Source organism: Rutidosis leptorrhynchoides, chromosome 11 (assembly GCF_046630445.1).
Source record: "Rutidosis leptorrhynchoides isolate AG116_Rl617_1_P2 chromosome 11, CSIRO_AGI_Rlap_v1, whole genome shotgun sequence".
In the NCBI taxonomy this organism is placed as follows: domain Eukaryota; kingdom Viridiplantae; phylum Streptophyta; class Magnoliopsida; order Asterales; family Asteraceae; genus Rutidosis; species Rutidosis leptorrhynchoides.
Genome location: NC_092343.1, coordinates 329010847 through 329028014, shown reverse-complemented (window position 1 = coordinate 329028014; position 17168 = coordinate 329010847). Strand labels below are relative to the sequence as shown.

The window sequence follows — 17168 nt, the reverse complement described above, 5'->3', positions numbered from 1 at the left end:
TAAGGTGTGATTTTATGTGCATGAGGGTAATTGATAAGTAATAATAATAATGATACACATGCATGCATGCATACGTACGTATGTACATGTATACATTGTAGATATATGTGTGTGTATATGTGAATATATACATAGGTGTATATGTATATATGTATGTATATGTACGAGTGTATGTATGTATGAGTGTGTATATGTATTAGGTAAATATTATAAGAAATTACAAAGATGATAAGTAGTTATATGTATATATATGTATAACCTTTACAATAATATATATGTAACACATACATAAAAGATATACATACATAGTATGGCTATAAATATATACATAATATAATAATAAAGATTATATGTATATGTAACATGTAGGTATGGATATATATATATAACACTTGTATTAATGAGACCACTTAATACCTGATTCATTAAGGAATAATACTACTATTATTATTATAACTCATACACTTATCTATATAGTAACACTTAAGTACACTAAGTATATTATCACTTATATATATATATATATAATTAAATAAGTATATTAACAACTTTTCTCGAAAATGGTCACTGTTAATAGAGTTTTGCTATATTAATAAACAAAATTTATGTCTATTAGACATTAACTAATCGAACATAATATCTCTAGGTTGAGATCTCCATGTTCAATCGTCCGATCATATAACTTGCGTGGAATATCTATCCGCTATTAAGGTGAACTTCATAGCCCCTCTTTTTCCTGTTTTCTTAACTGTTTTATAAACTTTGGGGTGAGACACATGCTAGTTTTTAAAACTGTTTTATGCTTAGACACAAGTACACGAAAACTATACCTGTCACTGCTAATATGATTCGTTATATTAGTAAACAAACTTTGTCTGTTGATAATACTGTCACTGCTAATATGATTCGTTATATTAGTAAACATACTTTGTCTGTTGACAATACCGGTCACTGCTAATATGATTCGTTATATTAGTAAACAAGCTTTGTCTGTTGACAATAACTGTCACTGTTAATATATTCATTATATTAACAAACAAACTATAACTGTCACTGTTAATATATTCATTATATTAGCAAACAAACTATAACTGTCACTGTTAATATATTCACTATATTAATAAACAAACTTTATCGTCACTGTTAATATATTCGTTATATTAATAAACAAACTTTATCGGTCACTGTTAATATATTCATTATATTAGCAAACAAACTATAACGCTAACTGTTAATATATTCACTATATTAATAAACAAACTCCATTCTATTGATTGATTTTATATCAGTTAACCCTAAACTAAATCTTGTGGAATAAAAACTTATTATAATTGTTAAACCTATGTTGTTCACTCAACCATTTTGGTTGACACTTTTAAGCATGTTTTGTCTCAGGTACTTAGATACTTTGCTTCCGCTGTAGAACTCTGCCGTTACTTAGAAGTCAAGCCGAGCACTGGGACCAGAGTTAACATCCTTGTCAATGGCGATTTTGGCGGGGTGTTACAGGTATAGGGTTTAGGGTACATGGTTTAGTGTTTATGGTATAAGATTTAGGGTATAGGGTTTAGAGTTGTTGGTTTAGGGTTAGGGTTTAGGGTTTATGATTTAATGTTTGGGGTTCAGGGTTTAGGGTTTAGGGTTTATAAACCCTAAACCCTGAACATTAAATCATAGACACTTAACCTTAAACCCTAAACCCTAAACCATATACCATATAACGTAAACGTACACATTAAATCATAAACACTTAATCCTAAACCCGATACCCTAAATCGTATATTACCTATATACTATAAACATTAAACCATATATGTACCCTAACCCTATACCTGTACGGATCATCACCCTAGCTTATGGTATAGGGTTTAGGGTACATGGTTTAGTGTTTATGGTATAAGATTTAGGGTATAGGGTTTAGAGTTGTTGGTTTAGGGTTTATGATTTAATGTTTGGGGTTCAGGGTTAAGGGTTTAGGGTTTATAAACCCTAAACCCTAAACCCTGAACATTAAATCATAGACACTTAACCTTAAACCCTAAACCCTAAACCCTATACTATATACCGTAAACGTACACATTAAATCATAAACACTTAATCCTAAACCTGATACCCTAAATCCTATATATCCTATATACCATAAACATTAAACCATGTACCATAACCCTATACCTGGCCTAAACCATAAGGGTGATGATCCGTACACCACCGACCAACTTTTAACCTACATTATGTATATTATTTTATATTTTATTAATCATTTGAATCTTTATCTTAAACTTATAGTATTAGATCTTATTAGATGTATCAAAATCATCATATCATAATAATAATAATTATTATTATTATTACTATTACTAATTACTATTAACAATTTATAATAACATCGTACGTATTTAATTGCAATTGCAATCATCATCAGTTTTTGAAGATGTGTTTGCAGATCTAAGTTAATGTCAATCATCGATTATTAATCTGTTAATACGTAATTGAAGATATAAGTTGCAATCATCGAAAAATTGGGTCAGCTTGTTTCATATGCTTTATCCATACCCCTTAATTTTGAATCTTTGATTTTGAACTAGGTTAATTTCTTTTGTTTCATGTCCATACCCCTTAATTCTTACAGTACAATCTTTGATTTTGAACCACGTTAATTTATGTCCGATTAAATGTGTTTGTAGAATACAGGTCTATATATATATGATGGACTCGACTTGGATGTCCTTGTGTAGATCTTCCCCTGCATACGAAAAAGGACTTGACAAATTTATAGAACGTAATTTCTCTAAAAAAGGAAAAGATGGTCATATATATTGTCCGTGCAAATATTGCGGTAATCATAAACGGGTTGATCGGGTCCAGGCTAAAACACATTTGCTATGTGACGGGTTTTTCGAAGGTTATAAAATTCCAAATGTGTATTTCGAACCGGATGATACACCAACATTTGAAGATGCTGATGAAGATGATATGCAAGCATTGGCCCAATGCGTCTTCAATGTGTTTGAAGATGAAGATGATATCCAGCAAATTGAAAATCAGACTGTACCAAACTTAAATGCTGAAAAGTTTAATAAAGTATTGGAAGATGAAAAGAAAGAATTATATCCCGGCTGTAAGTTCTCTGTTCTTTCGTTCATTGTTAGACTCTTCCATTCAAAATGTGTTGGAAAATGTAATGAAAAAGGATTCAGCATGATTCTTGACACAATGAGGGGAGCCTTCCTTCATGCTGCCATACCGAAGTCATTGTATGAATTAAGGAAGATAATAAGAGATTTGGGTCTAGGTTATGAGAAAATTGATGCTTGTCCAAATGATTGTATGTTGTACTGGAAAGAAAACAAGGACAAAATTAAGTGTGACGTATGTCAGACCTCAAGATATAAACAAATTAATAATGATTCTGAAAATGAGTCAACCACAGAAGCTGATAATGATGGTGATTATAAAGCTAAGAAGGTTGGAGCAAAAGTGTTGCGTTATTTTCCACTCATACCACGCTTGCAAAGATTGTTTATGTCGCCTAAAACAGCCGGGTCGATGAGATGGCATGAAGAGAGTTGTACGAAAGATGGTAGATTAAGACATCCCGCAGATTCACCGGCCTGGAAAACATTCGATTATGAGAATAAGGAATTTGCTAAAGAACCTCGTAATGTGAGGCTTGGTTTGGCGAGTGATGGGTTTAACCCTTTGGAAACATGAGTGTTTCACATAGTACATGGCCTGTTGTTTTGATGCCATATAATCTACCTCCATGGTTGTGCATGAAAAAACCTTTTCTATTCCTAAGTTTACTTATACCCGGTCCATCTGCTCCAGGTAATAATATAGACGTCTATATGCAACCTCTAGTTGATGAGTTGAAAGAGTTGTGGGATACTGGAGTTAATACTTGTGACGCATCAACTAAGAGTTACTTCACACTGCTTGCTTCTTTGTTATGGACAGTAAGTGACTTTCCTGCATATGCGAATTTATCGGGTTGGAGCACTAAAGGTAAATTAGCTTGTCCTTCATGCCATAAGGAAACCATATCAACACGGTTATCAAACTCCCACAAAGAAATCTTCATGGCACATCGTCACTGGTTGGAATCGTTGCATCCTTTCCGTATGGATAAAGATTCTTTTGATGGCACGGAAGAACGTGAAGGGCTACCGCGTAGCTTAACAGGGGAACAAGTGCTTACGGAGCTGAAAGATTTTGAAATAAAATTTGGAAAACTTGTGAAGGATAACCCATCCTTACCATATAATTGGAAGAAGAGAAGTATTTTTTTCAGTTACCATACTGGAAAAATAACTTAATACGTCATAATATAGACGTAATGCATACTGAAAAGAATGTATGTGACAGTCTCATTGGAACGTTAATGAATATAGATGGAAAGACGAAGGATTATTTAAAAGGACGTCGTGATTTGGAAGAAATGGGTATTAGACATGAACTTCATCTAGAACCTTTATCAAATGGCAAAGTGTATTTGCCTCCTGCATGTTTCGAAAAAGATAAAAAAGAAAAAGAAAAATTTTGTAATGTGCTAAAAGAGGTGAAAGTGCCAGATGGTTATGCTGCTAATATTTCTAGATGCATTCAGGTAAAACCTACTCCAAAAATGTTAGGCCTCAAAAGTCACGATAATCATATTTTGATGCAGCAGTTGCTTCCCGTGGCAATAAGAAATATTTTACCGAAGCATGTGCGTTCTGTTATCATGAAGTTATGTCGGTACTACAGACAATTATGCTCAAAAGTTCTTAATCCTAATGATTTATTTAACATGGAAAAAGATATTGAAAAAATACTTTACGATTTAGAAAGGATTTTTCCACCATCATTTTTTGATGTCATGATTCATCTATCGGTTCATCTAGCTTCAGAGGCCAGATTAGGGGGACCTGTTCATTACCGTTGGATGTATCCAATCGAGAGGTGACCATTTATGCTGTAGTAAATTATACTCGTTTGAATATAACTTTTTTTTTGAATCTGATATAAACTTTTTTTCACCACTCAGGTATTTAGGTACATTAAAATCTTATGTGCGAAACAAGAGTAAACCCGAGGGTTCAATTGCAGAAGGATATTTAGCGGAAGAGTGTTTGTCATTTTGTTCTCTGTATTTAGCTAGTGATGTCGAGACCATACATAATAAGACTAGCAGAAATCATGATGATGGTGGTGATGATACTGTCTTACCAATATTTTGTATGCCTGGTCAACCAATTGGTGCAACAAACGTAGTAAAACTAGGCTATGACACTTTGGGTATTGCACACTCACATGTGCTGTTCAATTGTTGTGAAATAGATTTCTTACGAACGTAAGTTATTTAAATTTACTATGTTATGAGATTATTTTTTTATATGACATTGTGTAATTTTGACGATAATGTACATTATTCTCTTTTTCTTACATTGATTGCAGAGAGCATCTGAATATTCTTAGTCATCAAAATCCGAAAAAACGTAAGCGTGACCTTCAACATTTACATAGTCAGGAGTTTGAGGAGTGGCTGTCTGATTACGTAAGGTATTTTTGCTAGTTTTATTACGATAATGTAGTGATGATATAACTGAGCCAAACTTATTACTGTATAAACAAATTGCCTCAAATCAGGTTGATGAGGACATGACTAGTCGGGATAACAGAATCACAAGTGATATAGAGACATTGGCAAACGGTCCAAGTGAGGTTGTAAAGAAATATAAGGGATATATCATAAATGGTTTCCAATTTCACATTAAAGATGTAGAGAAGAATATGACAACACAAAATAGCAGAGTCATACTTCAGGCTCTAACAAGTAGCTTCTCGAGTGCTAGAGATAACGATCCTATTGTGGGAGATGTCACTTACTACGGTGTTTTAAAAGATATAATCGAGTTGCAGTATAGTGATGAGATGAAAGTTGTTTTGTTCCATTGTGATTGGATATCAAGTGGTTCCAGGATAAAAGTTGATGAGAATGGGTTTACGACACTCGATTTTCGAGGTTTGAAGCAAACTAAAGAGCCTTATATCCTAGCTTCGCAAGCACAACAAGTATTCTATGTTGCAGATCCTGTTCGTAAAGATTGGAAAGTTGTGATCAAGACAACACCTAGAGATAATTTTGACATGGATGAACAAATTTGTATCGATGATGTAGAAACACATTTGCAGAGTGACACACCGATGGGTCCTCAACTTGTAGAAAATGAGACTATTGATATGGTTAGAGGCGATTTGGATGGGACCATTGTTGACGATGATACTTTAGTTGCTGCTACAGATAAAAATCAAATTGATCATGATCAGGGGCGGATTTGTGAGTGTTCAACATATGTGCTAGAACAAGGCTCATAATTCAAAGGGGCCTATAATCCGACAATATATACTCGTAGTACTTATGAAAAAATATTGTTATGACTAATGCTGGTATTTAAGCAAATGAGTGTGTGTCATTTAGTTCTTTTGTATTTATCAAAAATATCCCAAAACTATAGTTTATATAGATGATGACGGAAATTATGTTTCTTATGATACATATATAATCTCAAATTTCAAATATAGAGAATGGTTAGTGTTGTACGAGTGTAACTTGTACTTAATTTAATTGTGCTGTAATTTCTATATACAACAGATAAAAAAAAATTTTGGGCAAGCAAGTTGAACTAGACTCTCAAACGTGATTGTAGTTTAGAAACTGTGAGTAGACAACCCAAATTACACTTGTATAGATCGTGATAGGCTTCGTGAAACTCGATTGTACCTGTATATATTTCGTATATAATATTATTGCTTTTCAAAAAAAAATAGATTAAAAAAAAATACCATAGTACACAATGGTTGTAACTTGTAACTTGGTAACTTACTTTATCGGTAACAGTAGTAAGGTAATTAATGGATTGTGTGCTGTGATGGACTTGTAGGTCTCACCTTTTTATTTAGTTTTGATTTATTTTTTGTATAGTTAGTTATTATAGGATAAATTGTCTATCTGACCCTTAAATGGTATATTGACCTTATAGCAATTTAAGGGTAAAATAGTAAACTTGTATCACCAAAAATCTTCTTGTAAAAGCAACCTATTTCTCTCTCTTCGGTTGTATTTTCCCATGTATATCATATATCTTCTTGTAAAATAAACCTCTCAAGTACACATACACCTTCTTTAAAACATAAAACTAGAAAATTTTCGTCTATTTTATTTTTTAAACAAAACACAAAGATGGATCTTCATTTGTTCCCATATTGTAGTGATGCATAACCCAATTTTCATTTAAATTGGTTATGCCTCACTACCATTTGGGAACCAATGAAGATGAATAAAATGGTGGATCTATCAATTTTAAAGGTTGTATTGTACAAACAAACAATGCATAATGTTTAGTGCTGTCTTTTTTTTTTAAAACACAAAACTAGAAAATTTTCATCTTTTAAACAAAAGACAAAGATGGAGCTTCATTGGTTCCCATATGGTATTGATGCATGACCCAATTTACATTTAAATTGGTCACTACAAATTTCATCTAAATTGGGTATGCCTCACTACCAATTGTGACTCAATGCATTGATAACACCATGAGGGTCAATGATTCGGAAGACAGGTTTTCATGATCTTTTTTCATAATGTTTAGTAATGTTATTTTTTCATGATCTTTTTTCATAATGTTTAGTGATGTTATTTTTTAGTGATGTTATTTTTTTTATGTTTTATTTTTGCAAGACATGTATATCTATAAGATGAAAAAGATGGAGATATGTGCTTTCTAAGATCATTTTTCATGATCCTAGATTTGGTATAATGCTAGTGTTAGCAACGGATTGAGGCACGTTCCACAATCAGAATAACTATGATCACTCTGGTCTGATTATGGAACCGTAACTCAATGCATTGCAAACATCATGAGGGTCAATGATTCGGAAGACATGTTTTCATGATCCTAGATTTGGTATAATGATAGTGTTAGCAACGGAGTGAGGCACGTTCCACAATCAGATCGAATAACTATGATCTCTCTAATCTGATTATGGAACTGTGACTCAATGCATTACAAACACCATGAGGGTCAATGATCCGGAAGACAGGTTTTCATGATCCTAGATTTGGTATCTTTTATATTTGGGTGTTGAAAATGGTGGATTGACAATGGACTTAAAAGTTGAAGTGTAAATTGGAATAAAATGTATGTTGATTTTGGGTAAACTGCTATTTAAAGTTGAGAAAGGGAACACTCTAGTATCCATACATTGGAAATCGAGTTGCGTATAAAGTTGAGAAAGCAATATTTTGATCATTTAGTTATAGAATTTTTTTTGAAAGGCAAGCAAGAATATATTCACTAAAAACTCAAAATGTACATGGATTTGAGGTGACACACCAACAAAACAAGCTTACAAGATGGCAAACTTACTCGACTTTTTACAATGAACTTCAACTAAGATAATCTTAGATATACACTAGGATATTAATCCATGAAAACCAATCAAGCTTACTCTTCTTATTCACTTATTTAATTTAAATTTAGTTATGTAATTTCTATATCCAACAGATAAAAAAAACACCATAGTACAAAATGGTTGTAACTTTTTTTTTTTTGGCACAAAACTTGATTAATATTAAAAATATTTTCATAATTTGTGAAAATATAAGGGAACAAGAAAAAAATGGTTGTAACTTGTAACATACTTTATGGGTAAGGTAAATGCATCAATATTATGTAGGTAATTATTATGTGGGTAATTAATAGGTCTCACCTTTTTATTTAGTTTTGATTTATTTTTTGTAAATTGTCTATCTTACCCATAAATGGTATATTGATCTAATAGCAATTTAAGGGTAAAATTGGAAACTTGTATCACCAAATTTCTTCTTGTAAAAGAAACCTCTCAAATTGCATATGATATTATTCATTTATATGGGTAAATATGCTTTTTCAAATGTAATGAGGTGCTTTAAGGTGTTGTACTATGTGCTTTTAACAATTATAGATATAGATATAGATTGTCTTTCATATTTTTGTACCAAGTTAGAATTATATCATAAATTGGCAAATATATCATTGAGTTTGATGTAATGGTCCTCATAATAATCTAATGGTTATTATTTGTGATGTATCCTTTACTTAATACGAGTATTATTTGCTAGTAATATATATTGACTTTGTTATAGATAGAAATTAAAATAAAATTAGAAGTATATTTTATACTTAAATAAAATCATCATTAAGTGCACACGTGGTATCTTGTCGATTCACTTTCACCAAAAATCAACTTTTAATGCCAGAAAGCAAGTTGCATATTTTCTTCTCAAGTCTTTTCTCTGTTATACTTTCCATCATCTTCCTGTACACATTTCTCTCAAGTACATAAAGTTCATCCTTTTTTCTCGTATTTTTTATTTAAAAAAAATGGAAGTTACTCAACCGATGACGATCGAAAATCTTCCACAACATATGCTTGTGGAAATTTTATCTCGAGTTGGAAGTTACTCATCTGACCAGTTGTTCATGTGTAAGTCGGTTTGCAAAAGCTTTAAGGAGCTTTCCAAAGATCCTTTAGTATTTAAAAGGCTTTCCCTAGATCGGTGGCCTTTATTACGTTGGCGAAACCCTAGATTCTTTGTTTTTTTATTTCATTGTGTGATTTTTGGAAACCCTAATGCGATATTTCGCTGGGGTTTGATAGCTTATTTTGACAATAGACATATCGATTATGGGCTTGAATGTCTCAAGCATGCTTCGGACAGCCAACTTAAAGAGGCTGTTTATGTTTATGGTTTAATTATGTTTGCCTCTTGTAAAATAGAGGAAAAGCATGTCGGTTTACAAATTTTGAATGAAACATTCCAACGAGATCCGGACATGGTGGTTGCGGCGAGAACAAGGGTTTTTGATTTGATACGATGTATATGGTTATTTAACCGCCGTCCTTTTGCTGACGTGGCAACGCCGTGCCCTATCTCTGACCACCGTGGTTACTTTCCACACAGCCATGGGTTTGAACTCACGATACCGGAATGCATGTCGTGTTTTTGGGCCTATGAGTTGGGTGTTTTTGTAAACGGAATATATAAATAGATATGATTTATGTTAGTATCTTTTAGATTTTGTATAAATTATACTCCTTTAATTTAATGTAAATATTAGTAGTAATTTCTATTAATTATATGATGATCAGTTTATTTGCTTCCATTTTTCCCTCGTATTATCTGGATTGCTTCCATTTTGCTTAGGGTTTATCATCACAACATAGTTTTTAATTACAGTAATACATTTTAACATGAACCAATGAATGGGGCTGCACGAATTTATGTTCTTTATGCTAATAGAAACAAAGAACACCCAAAAAGGTGATTCCTTTTTAATGTTTGTTGTTGACTAGCTCTGCGCTTTTACTTGTATATATGTTTGTATGCAATTTGCTGTTGACTTGTTGCTTAAAACTGTCACCGGCCATTAGTCCCTTTCTGATCCAAAGTTCAACTAATATACCTTAAAAAGGAAGGATTCCATTTGTTTTGTCTCTACTGCAGAATTCAATTGAGTCCAGAATTGAATTCAACTACTCATATTCTTTTATTTTCTTAACTGCAGAATTCAATGCTCATATTCTTTTATTTTCTCTACTGCAGAATTCAATGCTAATATTTCTATCCCAAGTAAATGTGAAAAGGCTAGGGGTCGTGTTCAATTCGCATCAATAATTAGATCACTAACTTGAAAGGACCCGTCCTAATCCATCTGGACGAAGTCACTAACATCTGGTCCCATTGCGATGATCGACTCCAAATAATGTCTTTAAAATGAGCAAATGCACAGCGGAAGATTTCTTTCATACCTGAGAATAAACATGCTTTAAAGTGTCAACCAAAAGGTTGGTGAGTTCATAAGTTTATCATAAAACAATAAAATTCATCATTTTGATAGACCACAAGATTTAAATCCTGCATGGTACAAATGGGCCCGAATCCTATACCCACCTGTAATGTACATGCTATATCTTTTAAATACAATACATCTTTCTCGTGTACTAAACCATTTTCATAAATCATAGTAACCGTACACATATCTTGTGCACAAAAATAACATACACATAACGTGTGTATAAAATCATTCTCTCGATACATAACATTTACATCAATTGGTGGCAATTATCCTGTCCACATAATTCAATGGCAATTATCATGTCCACATAGTTCAATGGTGGCAATTATCATGTCCACATAATTCAATAATAATCCGCAGAACTTCTGTCTGCATAATAATTCATTCGAGGAATGTTTTGCTTGTGTCTATCTCGTTAAACTTTTATAAAAGTATTTCATGTATTCGCAGTTCAAAATATATCTCAAAAGCATTTAATAAAACAGTTGTAAAAACAGCGTATGTATTCTCAGTCCCAAAAATGTAAAGAGTAAAAGGGAGCAAATGAAACTCACTATACTGTATTTTGTAGTAAAAAATACATATGACGTCATTTAACAATTGTAGGGTTGACCTCGGATTCACGAACCTATATCATGTATATATATTAACATATATCACATTTAATCGACTAAGTTTATTTATATTATGTAATGTATTAAGATTAATATCTTTATATATATAGGATTATATTAAGATATGTTTTTATATAACTACTACTTTATTTGGTAAAATAATATTTATAATAGAAAGTTGTAATATTTTTATAAAAATATGGATACTAATAATAATAATAATAAATAATAATAGTGTTGGCAAAAATGATGATAATAATATATGAAAATCTTAATAATAATAATAATAATAATAATAATAATAATAATAATAATAATAATAATAATAATAATAATAATAATAATAATAATAATAATAATAATAATAATAATAATAATAATAATAATAATAATAATAATAATAATAATAATAATAATAATAATAATAATAATAATAAGAGATATCTTACTCCCTTAAGAGCTTTTCAAAAAATAAATGCCTCAGATAAAGCATGAACCCAAGACCTCTCGCTCACCCAGTAACTCCCTTAACCATGGATCCGTCTACTATTTTTCTAATAAACTCGCAGACCCAAATTATTTAGCCCGAATTATTTGCTTCCCTTAACATTATTACTTGGCCCAATTTCATTTTCGGCACAACAATACTTAACAGCCCTCGGCCCAACTACACAAGATGGATCTTCAGCCCACCACACAAACAAATTTCGGCCAAAATTAGATCACACAAATACTGATGATGATTGTTGGTCGCTTTAAAAATATATATATAAAACACTCAACAATTTCGGTTCCTCAACAAATCATCTAGGATTCGTTTCCACTTTCAGACCCCACTATATCATTATCATCCCATTAATTTGTTTCAATATAAAGGCACCATGCATCATCTAACATCCTAATCTCATTTTTTTTTATCTTAATCATAACCCAAAATCATAATCATAATTATATCGATATCATCCACTTTCTATCACCAACCTAATCGTTTCATCACTCGATCATAATAATCATCTTGTATCATTATCATAACATGATCAACCTCATCCGTATATCATTCAAATGATTCATCCAACCGGTACATGTTTGCACGATGATATTCGATATATATTTTAAAACAATGAGAGTTGGGTCAAAAGGTTGTCACCTTTGTTTCTGTAATCGACAATGTGAGACCCACCATAGATAAATAACAACTTGTCCCACTAGCCTAAATATACTAGTCGATCATTCTTCCCCTTTTTTTTTAATCTTGCAACATGTCGGCACTTATTTGGAATCTAATTCCACTTGCAAATTCATTATCATTAAGTGACAATAAAAAAATAATGCATGCTCCTTTGTTCGTAGTATAAATATTTGTGGGAGACCACCATAGTAGCTTTACCAAATTCGGCCCACAATTTAATATGTAGTAGTTGGCTTGCTTCGTATTATTTAAACACAAAAGGACCAAAGGTAGCAGGAAAAAAAATGAACCATGATATCCACTCATCAATAATACTCGAGTAACCTTAGATTTCAAAGGAAAAATATATATAGCAAGTGGTGTATTTGCATGGATGTTTGTGTGATATATATATATATATATATATATATATATATATATATATATATATATATATATATATATATATATATATATATATATTGAAGATGCGATTGTTCGGTGTTAATTCATGGTGGGTCGATGACTGCAAGCACATAATTGAGTTTGGTTCGAGTTTAAACACAAACGTGCATGTGTATGGTTTTAGGTGGTGGTGTGGTGGCTCTTTATTCGTATAGGCCAATCAGAATTAAAGGAAAACAAGCTGCAGCAGCAAGGTGATCGAAGGTAGCTCGATCTAGGTTCACGAAGGTGGGTTTTGTGAATGTTGAAGTCAAATAACAAAACAAGCAAGATCATGTAAGAATCAAAGGTGGTGTTCGATGGCGAGTAGTAAGAGGTTCAAAGGGTGGTGATGTTAACTTGTTGATTAATGTTTGAAGAACAAGGTCGGGATTTTCTTAGTGTTGGTTTCATGAGGGTGAAATGGGTTTTTCTATATATGTGTAAGTATATATGTGTAAGTAGTATATGTATATGTATTGTAATATTTCTGTTTCCTTTTCTATATTTTGGTTTAATTTATGAGATGTGGTGATTGATATATATAATGGGATTGAATACGTGTTTTAACAGATGTGTTTGATCATAATTGAATCGATTTGATTTTTGTGAAATGGACGTTCAACTGATTTCAGACAGGAAGAATCAACAAATATAAAAAAAATATAGCAGGTAGATAACATATCTGGTTCGTACGATTTGGAGGTACAGAAAGCTAACAAGTTTTGTTATATTGTGAATGGATTTTTGATATATATTAGATAATAGGACAGGAAACGAATTCATCAACAGGAGATGAAGAATAATTGAGCCGGATTTCAATGGCTAACAGATTCACCTAATATATCGGTGTTTATAATTTACTTTTCTATTAATAATTAATAAATATAAATATATTAATAATAATACTATTAATAATAATAATTTTATTAACTAATAAATATAAATACATTAATTAATAGTAATGCTGTAATATTAATAATAATTTTAAAACAATAATACAAATAATAATTATCATAATGTTAATACAATGATAATAATAACGGTTAATAACAATGTTAATAATAATATTATTAATATTAATAAATTATATTACTTTTAATGATAATACTTAATAATAATACTAATAATAACAATTACAGGTTTTCACGAAAATATTAATAATATTGATATTGATATTAGTAATAATAAAAGGAATAGTAATAATATTATAAGAATTATATTTTCAACTTGTATTTTTCGTATAATATATTAACCTTACATCTTAAATTTCCAAATGTTTAAATTATATTTTATTAATATATGTTCTTACATTTATATATATATTATAGAGATTCATGATAATATTATATATCTATTTATATAAGTTTATTGTAATAGTAACTTAATTATTTTTTTTATGATCTTACATTATTAATTATAATTGGTTAATGTTTAATTATTATTTTAAATTATTATATATACACTTATATATATATATATATATATATATATATATATATATATATATATATATATATATATATATATATATATATATATATATATATATATATACAAAATTATTTACCCATTGGTTCGTGAATCGTCGGGAATGGTCGGAGGCCAAATATATTCATGAAAGCAGTTAACAAAATTTAAGATTCAACATTACAGACTTTGCTTATCTTGTCGAAATTATATAAAGATCAAGTTTAAATTTGTTTGGAAATTTCTGAGTCGTCACAGTACCTACCCGTTAAAGAAATTTCGTCCCGAAATTTGAGTGTAGTTGTCATGGCTAACAAGAAAGATGCTTTCATGACGAATATGAGTTGATAAATAGAGTTTTATCATTATAGATAAAATGATTCGATCATGTGAAGCGTACGAGTGAAGCCATCACAAAATAGTGAAATGAGAAGACAAGTTTCATCATAACTTTTGACTAGTCATGGTTGAATTTAGAAAATAAGGTGCGTCTTAACTTTTGACGTTGTCTTGGTTGAATTCCGGAATTCAAGGGATTAAAGAAAATCTTCAAAATCTAAAAGATCTGATTCTTCGAGATTTAAGGAAATTAGGTCTCTTTAATTAAATGCGATGATCTGCCTCGATTGCTCGGTCCGGTATTTCCACTATAAATTAACTTATTTCGTTCCATTACTTTCCATTCCTATACTTTCTTTCTTAGTTCATACATCCAAAAGATTATGAAAATGCTTAATTCAGTTCTAATCCTTGTCCTTATCTTTACTATCACAACAATCATTATCCTTTTCCAACTTCCACAGGAGGAATCTGTTTTCTTCTACTTCGCCCTTAGGGTTATAGTGTTTTTAATTCTCCAGTGTCTTTATGTTGCGATAAACATTGACATACACGGTTTGTAATTTCGGTGTTGTTGTTGGGCTTTATATTTTCCCCTATGTATTAGAGCTTCATACTTTTGTTTTCTCTTCCCGACTTTAAGTCAAGCGAATACTGGTTCAGAATTCGTAGATATAGAGTTTTAAATGATTATAATGTTCTAAGAAGGAAGGAACGTGATAGCACAATTTGATTTTCAAATTTATCAACATCACGGAAAATAGAACCATCAAGATTACATTTTCTTGATATGTTCAGAAATTAAGTAGAATGATAGAGTTATGTAACATGGCACATGATGACGTTATAATCTGTGAATCATCATGTTCCATTAGAACTCCGCATGACTTACTGTAATATGATCACGTTGGCCGGGCGTCATTATATTATACTAACCCATGCTTCAATTCCCAACATTTCTCCACAATTCATTCATAATTTATACTTAGATTTTTTTTTTTACAGAAGTTTCCAATATAATGGAATACAGAAACACGAAGAGGTAGATAATTTTGGACAAGAATATTTGTGAAAATATCCTCATAAATATCGAAGATATTTATGATGATATTTTGAAATTTCTAAATTCGAAGGTTGATGAAGAAAAATTTTCCGCAAGATTTTAACATGACTTCAGAACAAGATATTCTCTAAAGATTTCGGTGGATCCAGAATTACCTGGATTCTTTGAATATAGGGTTTGGTCCCTGTATTTGTCCTTGATCTCCTTCATTGTTAGCTCAATCCGTTTTTCCGTACCAAATTTTCTATCGAGCGTTCCCAACACTCCATATTTTATCATCAAACTCTTGACCATTTAGGCCATCTACAATTTTACTGTTTCCTCTGCATTTAATGCAGCCATATCTGAATCGTCGATTATCAATCCGAGGTGTTTTCAGGAGAATTTTGTTTTTAGATGATTAAACGCTGATGGTAATATGGTGGAATATAGAAGGTTCTCTGGTAACAATAAATGAGCAAGCATATATATCAAGGTTATAATAAGGTTGTTTTGATTGAAAAGTCGAAGTTGTCTTGTTGGAGCTGTGACAAAATTGGCTATTTTGAAAAAGAATTTCAATATATTTTTCGGTAATAACAATGTCAAAGAAGCTAGCACAGATACGTGTTAAACGTTTACTCAGGTTCTGAGTGTTTTCAGGTGCATAACTATCTGCATCAATCTTTTCTTCCGTAGATGAAGTGCGGTTGGTCCATCCTCTCGATTGAGGTGTTTTCAAGAATTATAAAGGTTTGAACGCAGATTGAAATCGTCAAGATACAAATGAAGTTTAAGATGAAATCAAGTGGCAAACTTGAAGAATTGTTTAGTTTCATATGTTATAGTCAATATTTTAATTCATTTTAATTGCCCAATGTTGGTAGTCCACAGTTGATAGTCCACAGTTAGCAATTCAATAATTCATATATAGTTTAATATATAATATTCGAATTAATTAATACGTATCGTGACCCGTATTCGTCTCAGACTTGATCACAACTCAAACTATATATATTATTGTAGAATCAACCTCAACCCTGTATAGCTAACTCCAGCATTACTGAATATAAAGTGTCTATAGTTATTCCAAATAATATATATAGATGTGTCGATATGATATGTCAAAACCTTGTATACGTGTCCCGATATTTAAAAAGCGTAAAAATAAATAAAAGAAATTAAATGACGATAAATAAAGTGTGTAAAGT

General features: G+C 31.1%; 2 protein-coding genes across 2 annotated transcripts; both read left to right on the top strand.

The window, feature by feature from the left end:
- The first annotated feature begins 2721 nt into the window (after positions 1 to 2721).
- Positions 2722 to 3711, top strand: LOC139875742 (uncharacterized). The gene has a single exon (XM_071863048.1). It carries the CDS (start codon positions 2722 to 2724, stop codon positions 3709 to 3711), a length of 990 nt encoding a protein of 329 aa, XP_071719149.1.
- On the top strand, positions 3708 to 6357 carry LOC139875741 (uncharacterized). The gene is made up of 5 exons (XM_071863047.1): positions 3708 to 4278; positions 4392 to 4941; positions 5027 to 5299; positions 5437 to 5536; positions 5629 to 6357. The coding sequence occupies exons 1-5, from the start codon at positions 3708 to 3710 to the stop codon at positions 6355 to 6357; spliced, it is 2223 nt and encodes a 740-aa protein (XP_071719148.1).
- The last annotated feature ends 10811 nt before the right edge of the window (positions 6358 to 17168 follow it).

What these genes read in the sequence shown, in the direction of transcription:
- LOC139875741 (XM_071863047.1), top strand. Translation starts at nt 3,708, where the DNA reads ATGAGTGTTTCACATAGTACATGGCCTGTTGTTTTGATGCCATATAAT. An exon ending in TGGATGTATCCAATCGAGAG is followed by an intron (nt 4,942 to 5,026) that starts GTGACCATTTAT and finishes TTCACCACTCAG; the next exon opens with GTATTTAGGTACATTAAAAT. An exon ending in AGGAGTGGCTGTCTGATTAC is followed by an intron (nt 5,537 to 5,628) that starts GTAAGGTATTTT and finishes GCCTCAAATCAG; the next exon opens with GTTGATGAGGACATGACTAG.
- LOC139875742 (XM_071863048.1), top strand. Translation starts at nt 2,722, where the DNA reads ATGTCCTTGTGTAGATCTTCCCCTGCATACGAAAAAGGACTTGACAAA.